Raw genomic sequence first — 21,470 nt, 5'->3', positions numbered from 1 at the left:
TTTTACGTGATAAAGACGATGGTGGGGATGAACAAATGTGGAGTGATTTATTTATTTATTTTCATCTTTAGGATCGTTACATTTACAGATTAATGAGAGCAAGTCAATTCAAGCCACCACATTCTTTTCAGTGATTGCTTCCTGCTGATCAGCACTGGCCATGTTGTATTTATAATAAATGTTCCTTTTGCCTGCATGTTGTAACTCTTTAAACTAAACTGCATTCTGCAAGTGTTTACCCACTTCTGATAATTATCCAGGTCTTATTGAATTGTCATCTGCCTTCTCAGTATTTGCCATCCTTCCAGTTTTGTTGTCATCTGAGAAGGTTTACAAAATATATTATAATTTATTTTATTAATGTAAAGTAGAAAGAGTAACAGTCCAAGCACAGATCCTTATGGGACTCCACTGATGACCTCATTCCATGTGAGGCATTCTTCTCTTACCTGTGCTGTTGTATTGAACCTATTAAATCCAGTTACATTTGAAAGGCTACTTTGAAAAATAATGTATGCAAACCATATCAATAGCTTTTTGAAAGTTTAAGTACAGTTTAAGTACAGTAAATCATACAGTATGCTGTGTTTTACTACTTCAGTTATCTATTCAGAAAATTTCAGAAGATTGGTTTGTAGGATCTTCTACTTACGTACTCATTCGTCTAAGTATCTGGAATAAAACCTATGCAGATAAAAGAAGAACTTGCAGACTCAACAGAGTGTGTTCAGGTCAGAATTTGAACTCACTAGCTGTAAGACAGCAGCACTAACCACTGCCCCATGTTGCCCAATTGGACTTTCATGTTAAGTAACGTCGCAAATGATATACTACTGGGTAAAATCACACAATAATTAACATTAATATTTTATTGTGTAATCTTTACACTAAAATAATTTACAACAAATCAATCCAAGTGACATGTGCTTTATATACATTCACTTTCTACACATACCATTTACCTTTGTGCACATTTTTGTGCTTTGATTTAGAACCAGACAAAAACAAAAAAAGGAAAACTACCCCCTTCACCAAAAAAATACATAAATAAGATTTTAACTATATGAGATGAGTAAATATGCAAGATGAATTCAATTTACTATGAAAACTTCAAACACATGATGTGATTTTGTAGCAGGGAGTTTTCTTTTGTGCACATTCTGTTTATATGTCATGTTTTTAGCACATTTAATGCATTAGTAACACAGAACAAATTTGTTCCTTTTCAGAGTAATTTATAGTCCACAAAAATTTAGTATGAGATTATATTTCAAGATGATCCAGCATAGCAGTATCTGAAATTTACTAGCCACTGAATAACAGATAGGTAATCTGAGCTGCTTTTAGAAAATCTGAGAATATATATATTTGTATACTCTATGTTTTGTTTTTTGTGTGCATATACAGTTGTGTCTAACTCCGATTCTGGAGGACTGCATGTACTGTAACCATTTTTTTTAAATTAGGAACTTAGGAATATGTTTTTGCTGCTAAATAAGTTCTTTTGCCTTCATTTTTATTGAGCTGGTATTTAACACTCAGACCATTTAATTGTTTTTCTGTAATTAACAGCCAAACAATAATGTGATACAAAATAAGACAACACATTGTCAGCTAGCCTGTGTCCATCATGTAACAGTTGCAAATAAAGAAAGGTGAAGGTTTCAGTAACATCTGTCTGTCACAAATTATTTTGAAGGTGCTCTTAGAAAAAAAGAAAACCAACAGTTTTTGAAATGTCTGTTGTGGCAGAAGGAGACCATAAAAAAGCCATGGAATAAAATAACAGGTTTAATTAATAACAGGAATTTGCTACTAATTAAGAAACTAGTTGGACTGTAATTGGTTGAAGTTTCAGGCTCTGGCTGTGTTGGGCCATTTTACATCTCATTTTTGTTTGGCTGCCATTTAAGGAAAAAGGAAGCAACACAGACGACAGAGAAAACAGGCAATTAAGATGAACAGAAAAGAGCACAATTAACAGCAGAAATTGGTCACTGATTAAGAAAGTAACAGGAAGGAAAACCTGCAGCCATTGTGGGACCCACAGGATCGAAGTTGGACACCCTAATAGGCCTGTTAGTCTAACAAGCCTATCCATCCTATGCACACATACAGAAACACACATATATACTGTTTATATACCATACATGTACTATGTGTGTGTGTGTATATATATATATATATACTTATATATACATATATATATAATATATATATATATATATATATATATATATATATATATATATATATATATATATATATATATATATATATAATGTGTTTTCATACAGTAAATCTATGTGTGAACATCAACTGTCCAGAATTAATGCAGGAGGTAGATTTTTATGGAGCATATTTATTCAAAACTTTCAACAACTGAATAAATTTCTGTAATCTGTGCAATTTTAAGCCTTTTATATGGCAAGCTTTCAACTAAAGAAACAGTTTGACACAATGACATTACAAAATTAGCTTGAATAGCTGTCTATGAAACAAGATGATAATTTGTTGATTACCCAGACGTTTTACCATATAAATTTATATTACCATAAATAATTACACTACTCTCTGACAATTGATTTAAAAATGTTTGTTAGCTAAAATCTTATAAGTAAATTCTGTGTAGATAGAAAACTATGTGCAAAGAAAGTGTTTCCCTTTTCTTTAAAGAGATATGATTCTCAAAAATACATTTTTATACAAAATAGTGGGGTGCAGTAATCCCCTTGTCTGTGCACTTTGTATTACACAACCTGAATTAAATACCTGAAATACAATATCATACTTATTTAAAAGAATGTGTTACAAGGAAACTGTGTAACATTGATTGTCCTTTTCTTTTTCTTTACAAAAATTGTTTTTGTACAATGATACAAATCTAGTTACATAAAAATATACATGAAAAACTGTTGGGATCAAAACAATGTGAAAGAAAGATTCCCACTAGAACAGTAAAGGTATAAAGCATGCCATTTTCATACAAAAGCACAATAATAAAATAGACTTTCACAGGCTCTGTGGTGAGGAAAACTCTAGGGGTTCATTACACACCTCTGGGAATTCATATTTGTATTAAGGCAACATAAGCAAGGTGCAAGAGTTTTGTGTACTATCAAAATATATAATTTGAATACAATTATATTTTTTTCTGAAGAAAAATGAAACAGCAAAAAATCAAGAGGGTTAATAATCTCCTCTTTTGTCCATATTACAGAGAGTGCATAGCTAAGGCTGGTATATTTTAGACAAAACATCAAGTAAATGATTGCGAAGGTGAAGTGTCTGTGCTGCTCTCTTCGAAATCTCTGTCATCTTGGTGCTTTTCTCTCTGTCCTTTGAAAAGGACAGTGTATGTGTGATATACAGTACCTAGATATTAGAGAAAGGTAGAATTTGTATTTAAAGTCCCTGCATATATTGAGAATGTTGCTACAACTGTTTTCCTACCTTTTGCAATTTTTATTTGAGCTCTCCTTGCATCATCATTGTGACCAGCTTGTTCAAAGTCTTGTAGTTTAGGGTTATGAATGAAACACACTGTATTCACTTATATTTTCAACAGAAACATCATTCAAATATAAGAAGAAGCCGATGGAACTGCTTCTGCTAACCAGTCAACAAAAAGTAAGGAAAGTAGTAAAAAAATTGCAGATCCTGCAACCTAGAAGTATAGATGTACTGTTGTTCTGTACAGTAATAACATGTGGAAGTCTGCACTGATGCATTGTTTTAGTATGAAAAGATGGACATTTTTGGAAAAGTGAATCAGAATAAATATTTCTTTAATTAAAAAAAACTGTTTGCCAAGGAAAAGGAAAACAATTACTGTTATTCTAAACCTTCAAAACAAAACTGTAGTGCAATAAGTGTGTTTTTAAGCATTAATATTACCAACTGAATAACAATGGTTTCACGATATCAAACTATCCCTAACACTACTCTTCAGACTCAGTTAATCCAGTTCAAAGTCGTGAGGAAACAGAGCCTACCCAAACAGCACTGGGCACAAAGCAAGAACAACCACACTACTTCAACATTGTTTATAAAAGGGTAATGTTCTTTGATGCTCCTGGAGGTCTGGGCTGCGGTGCTACTGTGTGTGTCATTTCAGTTCAATCTCTCATCAACCTAATTGAACAAATCAAATGTTCCTAGTGTCTTTGTTAATCTGCAGCATAGGTTTGTTATCAGAAACAGCTTTATTCCCATTTCTATCAATGAGCTCAAAGTGATCTGGAGCCTAATCTGGCACATGCTGATCTTGAGGCAATAATCACAATCCAAAAAGAATGTTAGGCAGCTGCTACTAAGATAAACTTCCATTTTATCTTCATTTTATTCTTTGGTCATCTAATGAAATTTACTCATAATTTTGTTTTTAATTTTTTTTCTGCATCCAATTTATCCCATAAATCCCTGATTTTTTTTTGTCAGATAATTTGGTTTGTCTCTGGTTTGACTTTGACAAATGACTCTGATCTGTGGGCCTCCTCAAATTATAAAATTCATTATATTCAGAATTCTGCAGCCAGGATCACTGCACACATAAAATCATCTCTTCAAATCAACCCCACTTTTAGAAACCTTCACCTATAATCTTTTGAATCATGGCTACATTGCTTTCCTTACGCTCATCTGATCTGAGTCATTTATTACACATCCCTTGGGACATATGTTTATAGGCTTATAAGGTGTGTAGTAGGTGATTGTGAAATTTAACAGTATTTCCAACTTTTTTGTGCAATTACCCCTCTTCCTTTGTTTCTCTAAGGTGAGCCCTTTATTGTTTTTAAATGTAAACTTTAGTACTAGGGTGTTGTACAGTGTTAGCCATTATGAATGTAGTGAGAAGTCTGGCCTTGATTACATCTTTCCTGAAAGAGGAGCCCGAGTTGCCTCGAAAGCTTGCATATTGTAATCTTTTTCAGTTAGCCAATAAAAGGTGTCATTTTATTTGACTTCTCTCTATAAATGTAAACTGTAATTTTTAGTGTGTGTTAGGCTATGCAACCATAAATAGGATTATTCATGTTACAAAAATGGATGGATGAATTTTAATCCTATACAGTAACTGAGTCCTTCTTTGTCTTTGTTTATGTTTGTTTATACTTTTTTGTGTTCCACTTTTATTTTCTTTATTTACTTGCTTCATTATTATTACATTTAAAGGAATTGTTGGGTGAAGAATGATAGAATACACATGAAGTATGTACAAAAAGTATAGCACATGTAACCTTGTCTCCTCTCTGTGTAGTGTCTCCCTGACGGTATACAATAGTCTTAGGAGAGGTAACTCACTACAACATCAAATATTTGATTGTTTGATCCTGTTGAAAACATTATGACGGTTTTACAGTATGATTCAGTTTCAAGTAAAAAGTGACACAGTGACAAGTACTTTTGCTTCCAAGGTTCACCAGCATCCTGTGTCTGAATCATGCACCTGGGTGCTGGCCATGTGGACTTGGCACTTTCTGTCCATGTTTGAGATGAATTTTTATGGTTAGGTTAACTGGTGATTCTAAATTAGCCCAATGTGGTTGTGTACATGAATGGGCTTTGTGGTAGAGTGCTGCTTCTCCCTGGCTTGGTTCCTGCCAAGTTACCAACCCTGAACCAGATTAAGTCAGTTTGAGGATGTTACTGTATGTTATGTTGTTTTCATTTCGATTCAGTTCAGTGTATTTTTTAAAAACACTCTTCACAGCATGTAGGTTTGGAGCATTGTAACAAGTTAATAGGTAAATTCAATTTTTTTTTAAAATTACTAATTAAATAATGTGTACACATAAAGATACAGTTTTGTTTAAATAGACAGAAAACATAGCAGTTCCAAACTGATTAACATAAATGAAACCTAACAATATCTGTCCATTAATTAATTGCTGAACTATTTCAAGTAAGCATTATATATGTGCTCAGTATTGAATACTGGGCATTGAACCATTTTGTGTAGAGCAGACAGTTACCTAAATCATTCATTTTATAAACCTTTATTTTTCAACACAGGCTGTCAAGGGGATCTGATAAATCCCAGCAAGAAACAGCCCTAGAAGGGATACCAATTCATGGTAGGCCTGAACTGTTTTGCACAGGACCAGTTCAGACCAGTCTGCATCTACTTACAATGCTGAGTCTTCAGAAAATGTGCTGCAGTCAAAATCAGAATGAGTACCTGAATTGTTAATATCTAACACATAATACAAGATCCCAACCATTTAAACAAGCAGTTCTGTAGTGACACTATACCTGCAATTTCTTAGATTTCACTTAGTGACCCTTTTGTGGAACACAACCAAAACTACTATCTGTCTAGCAGCTAAATGCAATGTGGATACATTTTTGTAGTAAAGCTAAGGCACCTCCTTCCACCTTTCATTAAACATGTCAGTAAAGGAGAATGGTTAACATAAACATAACTTCTAGGATGTACCGAGACTACTAGTTCCATCTGTCTGGCTCTATTTGTTCCAAAATTTTGAAATTACATAAATTGTATTTTTTAAACTGTCAGAGTGAAGCTAGAGGCAGGTGAAGCAACTTTATTACTTTTGTTTGCTCACTTTAGACAATTAAAAGTGCAAAGGCTATGTTAAGGCTGAATGTACAGCAGTTAAATATGTATTAATAAGGAAAAGACAGCTACTTTATAAGAACAAGGAACACAGGAATCTCATTAATTATGGAGTATAACCTTAAGCAACTGGTGCACAATTTAGTGGGGTTCAGTGGATGAAGGCTTTTGTTACAACCATTTTTTAAATTAGAATGCTGATTTTTAGGTTTAAGGATTATGCTACATAGTTAGATTTTGCCTTTCAAGCTTATGTTTTACTATGCTGCCAAATTGACTAAGGAAAATTTGAACCTCTCAATTGTGAAAACTTTTTTTTATCAAAATTGTTTCTCAAAAACATTGATTGATGCACATTATTGATGCACATCTAGGTGAACATGGCACCAGATTAGCCAATTAAATTTTCACTGTCTTGTTAAATTATCATCCGTCTAATAAGAAGACACAATAATAAAAAAAAACTAAGCAAAAATTATTAACTAGCAAGAGAAATATAAAGCAAAAAAGAGCTAAGACTGCTTGACACTTAAAATTGTGGAAGCAGTGTCTTTTTGAAATTCAAAGAGAAGTTTAAGTCATAATGTTTTTAATTTTGCTCAAATTAGCAGATGAGGATTTAGAGTAAACCATCTGATTAATTAATGACAAGATCAATTCACAACAAAATAAACTTTAAATTGAGAATTTGGTTGAACCAAAAATATTGACATTAAATACTGCAATTGGCTGGATGCAAATGTTTGAAGTCAATGAAGCCCTCTAGCCCCATGACTGCCCACACTTGATTTAAGCAATTGAGAGATATGGACATTGAGGAGGAAAGAAAGAAGCAGATTGGAGGCTATTGAAAAATGGCCATGGATGGAAATAAGTTGCAAGACCATAAGAAGAATGAACATCTCTGGCATTTGAACATAATTATGGAAGAAATAAGAGAAATGGAAAGGCCACATTGTAGAAGCAGAAAGCCATAAAAGTGGTTTATGGCAGACTAATTGGAAGAAGAGTAAGAGGGAAAATGAAAATATTTTGGCAAAACATATAAATGGAAAAGACACTCTAACATCAGATATTCAGGGGGAGAACTGGATAAATTATACAAATTCAATACCTTCAAAGAAAATATCACTGATGGTGAAATATACCAGAAAACCTCCTTTTCACAAGTATTTTAAAGCTCAAAACATTTTCAAGCCTATTGAGAAAACTGTGGTATGGAATAGAGGTAAAAAATACAAAATTAATTTCTTCACAATAGGACCAAATTTATAGGTTTGTAAAATGTATAGTAAAAATTTTTATCACACCCATTTTTAAACAATGTAAGCAATGTTCTTCCATTTTTGAGGCAACTTAATGCATAGGCTGTAAGAAAGCAGATGTATCCACATATCCACTAGGTGCCAAATTGGTGCTCACCTGCACAGCAAGTACAGAAGAGCCAGTCACTAATTTCCCATCCTGCCATTGCAGGCTGTGACTGTCAGATAGATTTGGTAATTCTCGATGATCATGGTTGCACTGAGCTCCTTTATCCTTCATCAACACTAATACATTGTCATTTACCACGGCACTCACTTTCGTGTACTCCTGCCTGGAAGAGTCAATGGATGAACTATGCTCAGATTTTGGCTTCACAATCAGTATGTTCTGCTGGTTAACTTTTTCAACCTCTACATATTCCATTGGTTTGGATGAAGTCAAATGAGTGGCCTCATCAGTAGAGACCCAATAGCATTGGTCAGCTGTTCCTGAAGAAGCTGGATCTCCACTCCCTTTCTGTTTTTCAGTCTGGTCTACCATGTGAGTGATGAGATAAGACTCACTGTTCAGGTTTTTCACTGGTGTTTCTAATAATTTATTATCTGATGATAATAACTGTGACGTCTGAGCCTTGTTAACTGCTGAGTAAACTAATGGCCATGTGTTTGTTTTTCCTTTAATGGTATCAGTATCAAGTAATGTTACATCTTCTGTATTATTGAAAGATAATGTTTGTGTTCCTTCTGCTCTGGGATTAATTTCTTGCTTTCCATGATCCTTTACAGTATTCTCACACCCATTGTGATGGAATTTGTTTTCACTGCATTTCCCAAGCAGAAGAGTGTTACTGTCACAGCTCCCTCTGCCTGAATCTTTATCATTCTGACTTTTGAAAGCATTCCTCTGTTCTTCCTGGCAATTGTAATCTCCCATACATGGCATAATTTTCCACTCATTGCTGTCGTCTACTTCAAGAAATTCAATCAGAAGCTCTGTGGAGTTTGTGGGGAAGAATCCGTGGCCACCTAGTGCAAGAATCAAGTCTTCTGAATTTTTATTCTGAAAATAAAAGCAAAACCACCATTTCAGAGTGAATGTTATTTTGAAAATGAGTCAGCCTGTAAAATTAACATACAGCTGAAGAAATCTAAACAATCTTACATGAACTATAAAGAAAACATAACATGCTATAGACAGCTTAATTTTCTGTTTCTATTGTTTGGTTTGCTTTGAAATAATGTTGTTCAACAAATTACACCAAATCATTTATTGCAGCAAAAATGCTGTGTTAACTGGTGACTTTGTTCTCCAAATATTTTCCTGTTTCCCAGTGCCTCTTCATACGTTGAGAAGCCAGTGTGACATCACAGTGCCATGTAAGTCCTGCACAGGACTTTGCCAGGCTGCTTGTGGGACCCACCACACATGCATTCACAAAAAAAAAAAACTTTTAGCATTTCCATTTAAGAGGTACATTAGCTGAACATAATATTATGAGTATTATGAAAAATTAGATATTAAATACTGATCCCTGTATTCTAGCGTTATAGTTCTGCATGGCTGCTAATTATGCAAGCATAATTAGCCATGTGCAACAAATATGATTCAAAACAAGGCTTAAAGGAGCCCTCCCCCTAATCTCTTGTCAGAAAATAAAGGTTTATTACTATCTGCAAGACATTTCTTTCTTTTTGATGGAAGAAACATTGTGAAGCATCTGCACAGATGCATGGAAAACAAAAAAGACATTCCAGCTGTGCCCAGAATCACAACATTGGAATGAGTCAATGCTATGCCATCGCTTTGTGGAATGGCCAATGTGTGCCCCAAGACTGAGACTCTAATTTCTTTTTTTTTTTTACTTGTTGCTATTTTGTGGCCATTTATTGTATATAATGTTTGTGGTATTTGTTCCATCTGCGTCTTTGTTGTTTGAGGCACGGTGGCTTAGTGGTTAGCTGCCTCGTAGCACAGATCACAATTTTGGCCACAGTAATAGGTCCTGCATAGTGTCAGGGACACTTTAAAAACCATTGCACCATAATAGTCCACTCAAATCTAGTTCAGTTCTTCCTTTCCAAATGACATTAATGCATTCCACAAAGTTCAGCAAAGTTCCTGAACATTTCCGTGATTTTACCTATTCCACGGCATAGCGAACTCCGTGAGATTCACTTATCACTAGAAAGAATGAATTGTTTTGGAATTAACTGTAGTAAGAGTGACAAGATGGTTAGCCCTGCTGTCTCAACACCCCAGAAACCTGAATTCACATTTCTGTCTGTACACTGTCTATGTGGAATTTGCAGCCTCTCCCAAAGTCAGTATGGGTTTTCTTTGGATACTCCAGTTTCTTCTTCATTTCCTCATTAGGTTAGTTAGAAACTCAAAATCTGAGTGTATTTGTGTGCATGGCAGGCATCCCTGAACTTCTGGAAATTACTATCTCCCCCCCGACTCCTGCAAGTGCAAGTACACCAAAAGATATACAATTGCTGTATATGCAATAGCTCTGAGTTTTCTTATTGGAGAAACCTCACTTAAATCAACTTTTCATACTTGAAATGTCTGGTGTGAATGTGTATATCAAGGCTTGATTCGACTTTAGCTCTTGATACTGCAAGACTGAATTGGATGAAAATTGTTTGGAAAAATGAGTCATTGATTATAAAAACAAACAAAAAAAAACTTTCTTTAAAAATAAACTGATGTATGTATATTAGGATTAAATTTCCTTTATAAAGTGTTTAAGTCTGTATTTGTTGAAATGTTAGACAGCTGTTTTTATATTAAAATATTACTAATAAAAAATATTAATGTATTACATTAGATAGTAGATATTAGATTATAACATTTGATGGTTCCGTTTTCTTAGGCATTTTTCTGAAAATAGATAACTGAATTTTGTTTGATACATAAGATATTACATTTGGAAATCCTGGCCTTTTTTTTCAAACACCGTGAATTATTTCAGTAAGCAGTTATGTTATCCTCAAACACATTTAATCCAATACAAGGGGGAGCGGTGACACTGGGTTCAAGTCATGTAACAACTTTAGACAGCATACTAGTGTATCACATGGCCCACTCCCTCACCAATATTCACACTCCAATACCAACTTGGAATTGGCAAGTAAACCTAACCAGCACGTTTTTGAGGGTGTGGAAGGAAAACTGGAGTATCCAGGGGCAAACTCATGTAGACACTGAGAGAACATGCCTGCACAGAAGATTTCTATGAGTGGTATTAGAACCCAGGATACTGAATCTGTGAGGTGGCAGTGCAAACCATTACCACTGTGTTTCCTGAACAATAATAATTTTGTAATGCAGTATATTCTTGTAGAAAAAAAATTAATTACCTTCAGTTGCTGAATATCAAATCCTTTAATTTTTGGTACTGGGACTGGTGGTAATAGATATTTCTTCATTCTGCAAACAAAACAAATTTATTATAACTGATATGTAAAATTATAGTTTCCAAAAATAGTTTATTTCATTTAGTAATATTTACCTGGTTTTTTTTCTCTGTTCTTGAAAAACTTTACGGTGTACTGTATTTTCAGTCTTAACTATATTTTTCAAAACATTTTAGAAACAGAATCTAACATAATATTTATCCACCCATTTTCCAACCCGCTGAATCTAAATACAGGGGTCTGCTTGAGCCAATCCCAGGGCACAAGGGCAGGGTGCCAAACCACCGCAGGACACCCACAAACACACCCACACACCAAGCACACACTAGGGCCAATCTAGAATTGCCAATCCACCATGTCTTTGGACTGTGGGAGGAAACCCACACAGACACAGGCAGAACATGCAAACTCCACACAGGGAGAACCCGGGAAGCGAACCCGGGTCTCCTAACTGCGAGGCAGCAGCACTACCACTGCGCCACCCTGCTGCCACATAATATTTATATCTTTTAATATCAATTCATTAGCAGTACTTATCCTGAAGAATATTTATAAAATTTGGCAGCAAATTGTGAAGTGTAAGGATTTATTTTAAATTCACAAGATGTGAAACATCTGCCTCAAAGCAAAATTATAGCAAGGGCAGAGTTGCAACATAACTACTGGCATGCATATAGATATGATCGTTAACTAAACTGAAATCCATGCTGGCAGCACATGTGCCCACACTTGTCATTCAGCCTGACCAGCTTGACTTTAGAGTGTGTAAGGATAGTCTGTGGAGAAAAACGCACATAGACATAAGATAAATGTGCAAAATTCAGACAGGGTTGGAACCAAGTCTCTTGAGCAGCGAATCAGGCAATTGTACCACCATGCTGGCAGGATGATCCCAGAGTATAAATTTGAAAAATTGAAGATTAAAGTATGTATTCTTAGGATGGAAATTAACAAAATATAATCAAGGTTAAAAAGACATAGTTCCAATGAAAGTGAGATATGACTTTATTGTTTTTATGTGGTATGGGGGTTTGTATGCCTGTGATAATTAACCGTTCAACATTAAACAGTCAATGTTTAACTCTTAATGCTGTTCTTTCTGTTAATGTAACATAGTACCAAAATTTGTTGTATCCTTTTATTATGTTGACCCCTCCATTATATACATCTTGAAAACTTCCATGTCTAGAAACCTCAGAATTTAACCCAGTAACAATATAATTCCCTGGAAATAATCCTTCACAGAAGGCACTCAAGCCTATCAACGCTGGAGCAATATTACTTTGTCAATCTGTCTGATTAACATGTTGTTTCAAACAAAAGGCTCCAGAATTTCTGTTTGTAACTCAGGAGGTCCATGTCATCATCACCGTACCCTTCAAATCATTAACATATTTATCATTTCTATAGTTGTGGTGATTTTGTGGTTGGGGATTTAAACATATAAGCATTTTAAAGAAAAAGTAACAGATGTGATATAAAGTGTAACACACACACACAGATATATATAATATAAGGTCTGTCTGTTAAATAACAAAACTGTGTTTCTATCTCTTAAACAAAGCAGTGAGAACTGATTATAAGTACTTGCCATGCAGGTTTAAACCTGTCCAAACCTGCACGACAAACGACAACACTCTCTGCTGTTTAGTTGATTGTCAGTCACAGTTTAATGAAGTTGTGTTTCCCCTTGTGTGCCAGAATCATGCAAAATTTAAAAGTTGAGCAATGTGTCAATTTGAAATTTTAGTAATATTGAAAAAAACACCAACGGAATCATTTCAGATGCTTACTGAGGCTTACGGGGAAGACTGCATATCTTGTGGGCATGTGTTTTTCCTAAATTGAAATCAGTGCTTAAAGGAACACATTTTGAGTCAGTGGATGTAGTAAAGAAATAAAGAAGAAAACATCAGATGCCTTGAAACTGATCTGCTTCATGCCTTTGACCAGTGGAAACCAAGACTGCATCGATGTGTAATTGCAAATGAGAATATATTAGAGAGGACACGCATTAAAATTGTTATATAAATAAAAGTGAGTTATTGTGTCAGTCTCGTTATTTAATATGCAGACCTCGTATATATAGTAATTAATTAAGAAAATATCTCTTTGTTTGAACTTTTTATTTTCTTGCAGAAAACAAGAAAATATCTTCCAAAGTTTAATGTTTAATTTTTCCTGTTCAGCCTATATACATCGGACTTCCAATACAACTCAGAGTCCTGTCACGTGCAAAAGTTCGCTGACGACACTGCTATCGTGGGCTGCATCAGGTGTGGGCAGGAGAACTTTGTTAAATGGTGCGACTCAAACCACCTACAACTGAACACCAGCAAAATCAAGGAGCTGGTGGTGGATTTTAAGAGGACCAGGCCCCTCATGGACCCCATGATCATCAGAGGTGACTGTGTGCAGAGGGTACAGATTTATAACTGTCAACTCTTATTGTGAGTAGCAAATTTTAAAATGTTCCAAATTTAAACCAGCTAACCAAGTCTGCAAATGCACCTGGATGTTACATCATGTGTACATTTTCTAATTTGTTTCTAATGGGCATTTCATTTATTTTAAGCAGTTGCTCAACACATCTGAAATGGATAGCAGGCTTGTGAACTAATTAGATGCAAATTAGAGGTCACTTAAAATGTAATTTGGATATAGAATGAAAGACAGACAAAAATATAAGATTATAAAATCATAGGAAAAGATTGAACATGAAAAAACAGTCTTAATGGATAGTATGCTACCTAAGTGGAAGAATTAACAAGAATATTAACATCATAGTACCTGTTACATTTCACTGCTATGGTCCATATCAAAAGCAGACATATAAATCCTGATAGAATTCCAATCATCATCCATATGGACGTGTCCCTCACTCTCATATCTGCAAAAAAAGGAATGCACAGAACAAAAGAACAAGCTTGTGGTGATCAAGTGACATTTATACCCAATATTTATAGATGCCATAACTTAATTTAGAGCATCCAGTATTGGTTTGATTAATTGATGCCAGAGAAGGTAGTAATCAAGGACAAGGAATTAAAAAAAATAGTAAAATAGTGTAATGCAGCTTTGTCTGCTCAATGTTGAGAAGGCTCAGAATTCAGTTTTATTAAACCTGGTAAACATTTTGGTTGTCTTGTTTAACTCTATGAAAAAAATATTTTCTTCCTTCAAATTCATTTTATTATAAAGACCTTGTTGACAAATTCTAACTACGCAAAAAAAACCCCATAAATATTGTTTTTAAATCATGAGACTGTAATGACTCTAATACTTTACTATAAGCTAGCACACATCATTCTTTTTATTCACTACAATTATTGTAAAATGCAATGGCAAGAACCAAAACAAAGTTATCTCATTATTTCACTCCTCACATCTCTTCATTGACTTCCTTTTAAGTTTACCAACAGTTTCAAAATTCTCCTTTTAATTTACAAATATATGAATGATTCTGTTGTCCATTATACCCTGTTGAGGCATTAATGCATATACAACAAAGTAGATTGTGACTACAAAATCCAGGTTTTCTTAAATTTCCAGGTAGAATATGGTTTAGTTAAATTAACCTAAATTGAGAATTATATTTGCAAACATGAGCTAAGACATACAAAATATTTGTATATGCCTGTTTATCAGTATAGGGTTATCGTAGCTCCTGCCTCTATACATTTTTTACTCATTTTTTAATGAACTAGTCTAAACTTGTATGTAAACATGTTCTGGGGGATTATCAATGGATGGGCTTGCAGGGACTGTGGTTTAATTACTATGCATTTTTTGTCCACCAGTAAAGTGCCCACCAGGTTTCTTCTACTTAAACGTCTTTGAATTTCAGAAACATACAGGTCATATGCTTTTGATTAAAACCAAAGTCAAGGTTATAGTCCCATGTGTTCATGAGTAACCATGGCACTGATGGACAGGCATTAGCAGTTCATGTATGTACATTTTATATATATATATATATATATATATATATATATATATATATATATATATATATTTGTCAGTGATATTTCATCTATTAGCCCATAATTTATCCCTCATTTCTTTAGCAGTATATTGATCAGGTTATCTCATTACTAATGGGCCCCACATTTGATTCAGCTCATGATGTGTAAGATTTTTCTCAGTTCCTTAGTCTTCCTCCTATATTGCAAAGACATATAGTTTAGGCTGACTGGCTACTCTAAACTGGCCCATTGTAAGTGAAAGTATGTCTGTCAGTGAGTGTCACCTGTGATGGAACACTGTGTGTGTATGGAGCAGTCTGCTCTGCTTATGCTCAACCACGGCCACTAGATGGCACATGCATGTACTTTGACTTTTTTTGGTGCTAATGACATAGATGAAGAGACACAAAATCTAAACAAAGCCAATGCCGTGGCTCAACCATGTGCAAGTGAAACACTTCAGCAACGGAGGGCAAGGCTTGAAGTTTTCACTAAAAACATTGTCTTAAACAAAGCCAATGCCGTGGCTCAACCATGTGCAAGTGAAACACTTCAGCAACGGAGGGCAAGGCTTGAAGTTTTCACTAAAAACATTGTCTATCTAGAGGTATTTTCTCAAAACAAAGATTAATAGGACTCATATGCCAGTGATACGGCTAAGACATGTTATCGCCAGTGTCTTCTTACGAAAGCCAGTGGGGCAGCAAGCACAGGTGGGTCCATGTTCTCTGCACTGGGTAATTCAGAGTTAGCTGATGCCTCTTGAAGTTCATAAAAACTGCTAGGGAGTCTTAGGGTTATTTTTTGTCCCAAAGACCACATGCAGCTAGTAAATAAATAAATAATAATTAGCCGTGGTTACACCTGTCTTCTTACTGCTGTCAATATCAGTGATACTGAGATGTGAATGGATATGTGTGTCAATTGTGACATACTGTAAATGATTCTTGCACTATACAGTATGTACGCCTGAGTCTTACCCCTCACAGCCCATTGTCATCTGTTTTTTATGCTTATAGAACTTTTAATAATAATAAAAGTATGCTGGATTATAATAATACTTGATTTTTGTATCTTGGACTGGACAAAGCATCATATAATAAGAAATCTCCATAGTGTTGCCTAGCCAAAGTGGTATTATCAAGTTTGAAAAGAAAATTATGAAACTTGTATTGGGGGTAACACTGAGGCCACATTGGTTATTTATCTCATCCTACTGTGTACATTCCCAGTATCTGGTCTAGGATATGGCTCGGTTTCCATAGATCACATTTGTATCTAATCCCTCATATGGCAAGCCAATAAATATATCATCCTCAAGTACCAGGTCTTAGATACTAGTTAAAATTGGGCCCAGTAGATACTCAATTCATACCAGGGGCTTGACATGATTTATGATAAATTGTAAATGGAAACGGCATAGGACATTCAGGCAGCTAAAACAGCAAGTAAGGGCCAGAGATCACATGCACTAGGACCATAGGCAGTTTTTTTGTTATCACTTCTTTAGTGTTCTAATGTACTTTGCTAATTCAATCTAAATCAGGGTTGTCCAACTCTTATCCTAGAGAGCCACAGTGGCTGCAGGTTTTCCTTCCTGCCACTTTCCTAATAAGGGGCCAATTTATGGTGCTAGTTGCCTTCTTTTCCCTTAATTTTAATTGAATTGCATTTTGAGTCTCAGTGACCTTTTTTTTGGTAGCAGCCAAACAAAAGAGATGTGAAGTGATTCAACAGATTATCATCAAAATTGAGGCATCAAACTTCAACCAATTTCACTCAAATCCATTTCTGAATCAGAAGCTGATTCTTGTTGTTAATTAAATCCGTTATTTAATTCCATGGCTTGTTGGTTCTTTCTTTCTGCCACAGTAGACATTTTCAAAGCTATTGATTTTCTTTTTTCTTATGGGACCATCAAAATCTTTTGTGAATCAGAGTATACTGATATTTCTTAGACTTTCGCCTTTTTTTATTTTACAATATTGTATAATGGGCACAGGTTAGCTGGCCATCTGTTGGCTCACGTTGCATTTCATTATTGTTTGATTGTTAATTAAGGAAAAAGAAACAATTGAGACGTCTGAGTCTTCCAATTAAAATTAAGGCAAACAAAGTTTATTAGCTGCAAAAAGTGTCCACTAATTAAGAAAATGGTTGGGATGAAAATCTGCAGTCACTGCGGCCCTCTAGGATCTAAGCTGGACAATTTAAATTGTCTGTGTTTTAACACATCTATTATGTTTTTCCATTTAACTTAGTTGTTTTTTTCTTGCAAACTGGTTTGAAATCAAATACAATACAGCTTATTTTTATTTACAGCTGTATGTTGAAATGGTGATTTGGTGAAAAATGGCAATGAAGGAAAGTTTTACATTTCAAAACATAATTCATGCATAAATATATTGCATTCAAAAATGCTTACTACAAATTAAGCTACATGAGTACCATTTTCATATATAAATAGAACTGTTCATGGACTTACAGTGTGGGATTTGTACATAGGTGGTATGACTCCATTCACTCCAATAACCATGATCTGGTTTGCAGTGAACCTCCACAAGATAAACTTCACCAGGGATCAAACTGTAAATATTGAATTGTTTCTGGTTGCCAGCAAAGTGATTCTATAACAGAGAAGAGGGAAATTCTTTAGTTTATGAGGGGTGTAGGACTAACTGCCTGTTTGTATATTTTTCAACTGCTTTTTTTATCCTGCAGAAGGCACTTTTGGCCTTGTTTTGTCAACAATAGGTGTTTTAAGGTGAAACAGTCTTCAGTTCAACAAATGATCTCTTTATTATCTTGACATAAGCAGGCTTATTGATAGTAGATTGAATGTTTACACTGTAGACACATACATTACCATGTTGGAACTAATATATAAAACTGAATGCAATGACAGCTAATTAGAGGTGAAAATTGGCAGCAATTTTATCTGATAAGAAATAGTGAAATTATGAGAATTTATTACATGAAGTGGTCTTTATTAATTTTAAGCTCATCAGCAAATAGCGGGGAATCTTTAATGATGCAAAACTTGCCTCATTGTCAGCTTTTTCTTGTAATAAATTCTACTTAAAAACATTTTTTTTGGTATTGGTTTATTGTATATCAACTTTAATTCCATCCACATTCTCAGTGATTTACATTCACTGATGGTGCATATTTTGTGTTTGAATTTTTTCAGGTCACTATGGTTCAAATGTTTTTATGTTTAGGAGAGAAACCATAAACTATTTATGACAGTATTCATTTTCCAAGCACATTTAATTCGGTTGCTTACATTTAATGAGAGTCGTTAGTGTCCAGCATAATACCCATCATTCCCTAAAAGTTCAAGGTATTATGGGCAGTAGATCTTAATGTTCCAAATGAAATTAATATTGTGACCTATGGCACCCTCTGAATACTTTCTTTACATATGCATATTGAACACATTACTGTTAGTTGCAGGCATTTGGGCACCACATCCTTTTCCAGATTATAACCAGCTGGAATTATGCTATAATTACAAATGGGAAAATTGGCAAAGCACTCTCTGATTTTGTTTTAGTTTGGATTGTTATGACAAAGAAGTTGGTATGATGTGAGAACACCATCTACACTTGTTGTCTACTACAGCAGATCCAGTAACCGTCCAAGGATTATACTTCTGACTGTTGCAAGACTAATATTTTAATATCAAATCTTTTTGCTTTTTATACAGTTACGTAATAGATTTACCTGAAAATATTTTATGTAACTTTTTGTAATCAAATATAATAATTTTAACAATTAGTTTGTTAAATATTTACATACCTACATTAATTTTAATTTAATAATTTTGCCACAATTTTTATGGCAATGTTAGATAGAGAATATATGAAAGAAGTATAATACTTGTGATGGTGGCGCAGTGGGTAGCGCTGCTGCCTCGCAGTTGGGAGACCTGGGGACCCGGGTTCGCTTCCCGGGTCCTCCCTGCGTGGAGTTTACATGTTCTCCCCGTGTCTGCATGGGTTTCCTCCAGGCACTCCGGTTTCCTCCCACAGTCCAAAGACATGCAGGTTAGGTGGATTAGCGATTCTAAATTGGCCCTAGTGTGTGCTTGGTGTTTGTGTGTGTCCTGCGGTGGGTTGGCACCCTGCCCGGGATTGGTTCCTACCTTGTGCCCTGTGTTGGCCGTGACCCTTGTTCGGATTCAGCGGGTTGGAAGATGGATGGATAATACTTGTGACAATAAAAAATAATCTCTAAATGTGTATTAACTTACTTTCTCACGGTACGGAAAATAATATTATCCAGTAACTATCATTTACACCGTCAATGCATCATATACAAAAGAACATCCATGATATTTTCTATAAATTGATTAAATATTTACATTTTCACACTATAAGTAGGGGATACTTTTACAGAGCAGAACACACATTTTCATCCCTAATAATTTGTTTGTTATCTGTTATATTTCACAACGTCGTAGTTTTGTAAGCCTTTCTCTTTTATTAATACAAACACACCTGCACAGCTGTAATAAGAAAATAAAACAAAATACCAAAATACACCCAGATTAGAAATTAAGATTTACAGCCCAATTTAATAATTTTTTCACAATGAGGTCACACTTGTAGTCTATTTAAAATAAATAATTTATAACATTAATACAGAGCCTACAAAAGTATTTGCTTCCTTGGAAATGTTCAGATTTTATTGGTATAGAACGTTAAATCATATTTGAATTTAAGTTGTTTTTTTTTTAAACAGATCAACAGATCTGTGATGGAACTGGGGTGCCAGCAAGCCCCAAACATGAAGACACGAATGCAGTCCTGGATTCAGATAAAGGATATTTTATTATCTACAATCCTTAGTTAAAGACAAAGCACAAGTTCTCTTTCTTCACAATACCTTACAATACCTGTCCTCTCACCACCGCACTGCCCTCCTCCAGTCAAGTGTTGCTCTCCATCCTCCCACCTCCAACTTGCCTGTACAAGAGAGTGCATTCCCTTTTATTGCGGAGCCGGGAGTACTTCTGGTGCCAGGGCTGCTGCCCATTGGAAGTACATCTAGGTCATATGGAAGTCCAATACAGCTGGGAGAACATCTCCATGCAGTGTTCTCTTGTGGCACCCACAGACTCCAGCAAGGCCGCTTTGACAGACTACATCTCCCAGCATGCTCTACTGATTTGCACTGGGTAGCAAAATCCAGGCCCGCTGCCATCTGGCATCCTGGGGGAATAAAGTGTACCCAGATACATCTACTTCTGATGGATCTGCAAAGCCCATCCACTCTGGCCATCTCTTCTGGGTCTGGCATCTTTCTCTCTCCTGGCCGGAATGTTTGTCTGTCTGCTAGGTGCCTCCCGTCTGGGTAAGGAACCATCCCCTCTCCTGGTTGGGATGCCCGTCCAACCCATGTGGCACTTACAGGCACAAAGTCAAAGTGAAAACAGACCTGTGCAAAGTGATCTAAATCAGTTACAAATAATTGATTGCATAAGTATTGAAGTCAGTATTTAGTAGATGCACTTTGGCAGTCATGAAACCCTTCAGTCTGTGTTCAGGTCTCTTTGCACATGTGGATACTGCACTTTTTCTCCATTCTTCTTCATGAAACTACTCAGAAAACTTTTTTAAGTCCAGCCACAAATTCTCAAATGGTTTGAGATCTAAAGTCTGACTCAGCTACTGTACATACACATTATACATTAATATAATTCTGTTACACCATTCCTATGCAACTTTGGCTTTATGCTTGGGGTTGTTATCTTGATAGAAAACAAATTGTATCCCAGAGCTCAGGTTTCTGGCAGATTACATCAGTTCTTTCTCCAGCATTTCCCCATATTTTGCTGCATTTGTTTTGTTTTCTACCCTCACAAGCCTTCCAGGGCCTGCTGCAGAGAAACATCCTCACAGCATGATGCTGCCACCACCATGCTTGATGGAGGGGATGGTGTGTTTTGATAATGTGCAGTGCCGTGCCAATAATGTGTATGCTGTATGGCCAAAAAGCTCAATTTTAATCTCATATAACAGTCATCCAGCTGACCAGATCCTCCATAATGCCTTCTGGTAAACATTAGCTGTAATGTCATGTGTGCTTTTTAGCAGTGGCTTTCTCAGTTCTAGTCTTCCACAAACCTGCTACTGGTAAAGCATGTGGGCAATAGTTCTTGTCTAACTCACAGTCTCTTCTAACTCAGTTACTGTAGCTCATAGCTCCTTCAGAGTTATTATACTTCTCTTGGTG

The 21,470-nt window shown here is 35.4% G+C and overlaps 1 protein-coding gene across 2 annotated transcripts in view; it reads right to left on the bottom strand.

Moving 5' to 3' along the window:
* Positions 1 to 2,346: 2,346 nt before the first annotated feature.
* Positions 2,347 to 21,470, bottom strand: part of prlra (prolactin receptor a) — an 80,513-nt gene continuing 61,389 nt past the window's right edge. For both annotated transcript variants that reach the window (XM_051928273.1, XM_028802471.2), the window contains 4 exons: positions 17,716 to 17,857; positions 14,056 to 14,155; positions 11,209 to 11,278; positions 2,347 to 8,905 (listed from right to left, as the gene is read on the bottom strand). In XM_051928273.1, the coding sequence (XP_051784233.1) occupies positions 7,937 to 8,905; positions 11,209 to 11,278; positions 14,056 to 14,155; positions 17,716 to 17,857 (1,281 nt within the window). In that variant the 3' untranslated portion in view covers positions 2,347 to 7,936. The remainder of the gene's footprint in view (positions 8,906 to 11,208; positions 11,279 to 14,055; positions 14,156 to 17,715; positions 17,858 to 21,470) is intronic.

The sequence above is a fragment of the Erpetoichthys calabaricus genome, chromosome 5 (assembly GCF_900747795.2).
Source record: "Erpetoichthys calabaricus chromosome 5, fErpCal1.3, whole genome shotgun sequence".
NCBI classification, from domain to species: domain Eukaryota; kingdom Metazoa; phylum Chordata; class Cladistia; order Polypteriformes; family Polypteridae; genus Erpetoichthys; species Erpetoichthys calabaricus.
The sequence above is the reverse complement of the archived record's forward strand: the minus strand, read 5'-3'. Positions and strand labels throughout refer to the sequence as shown.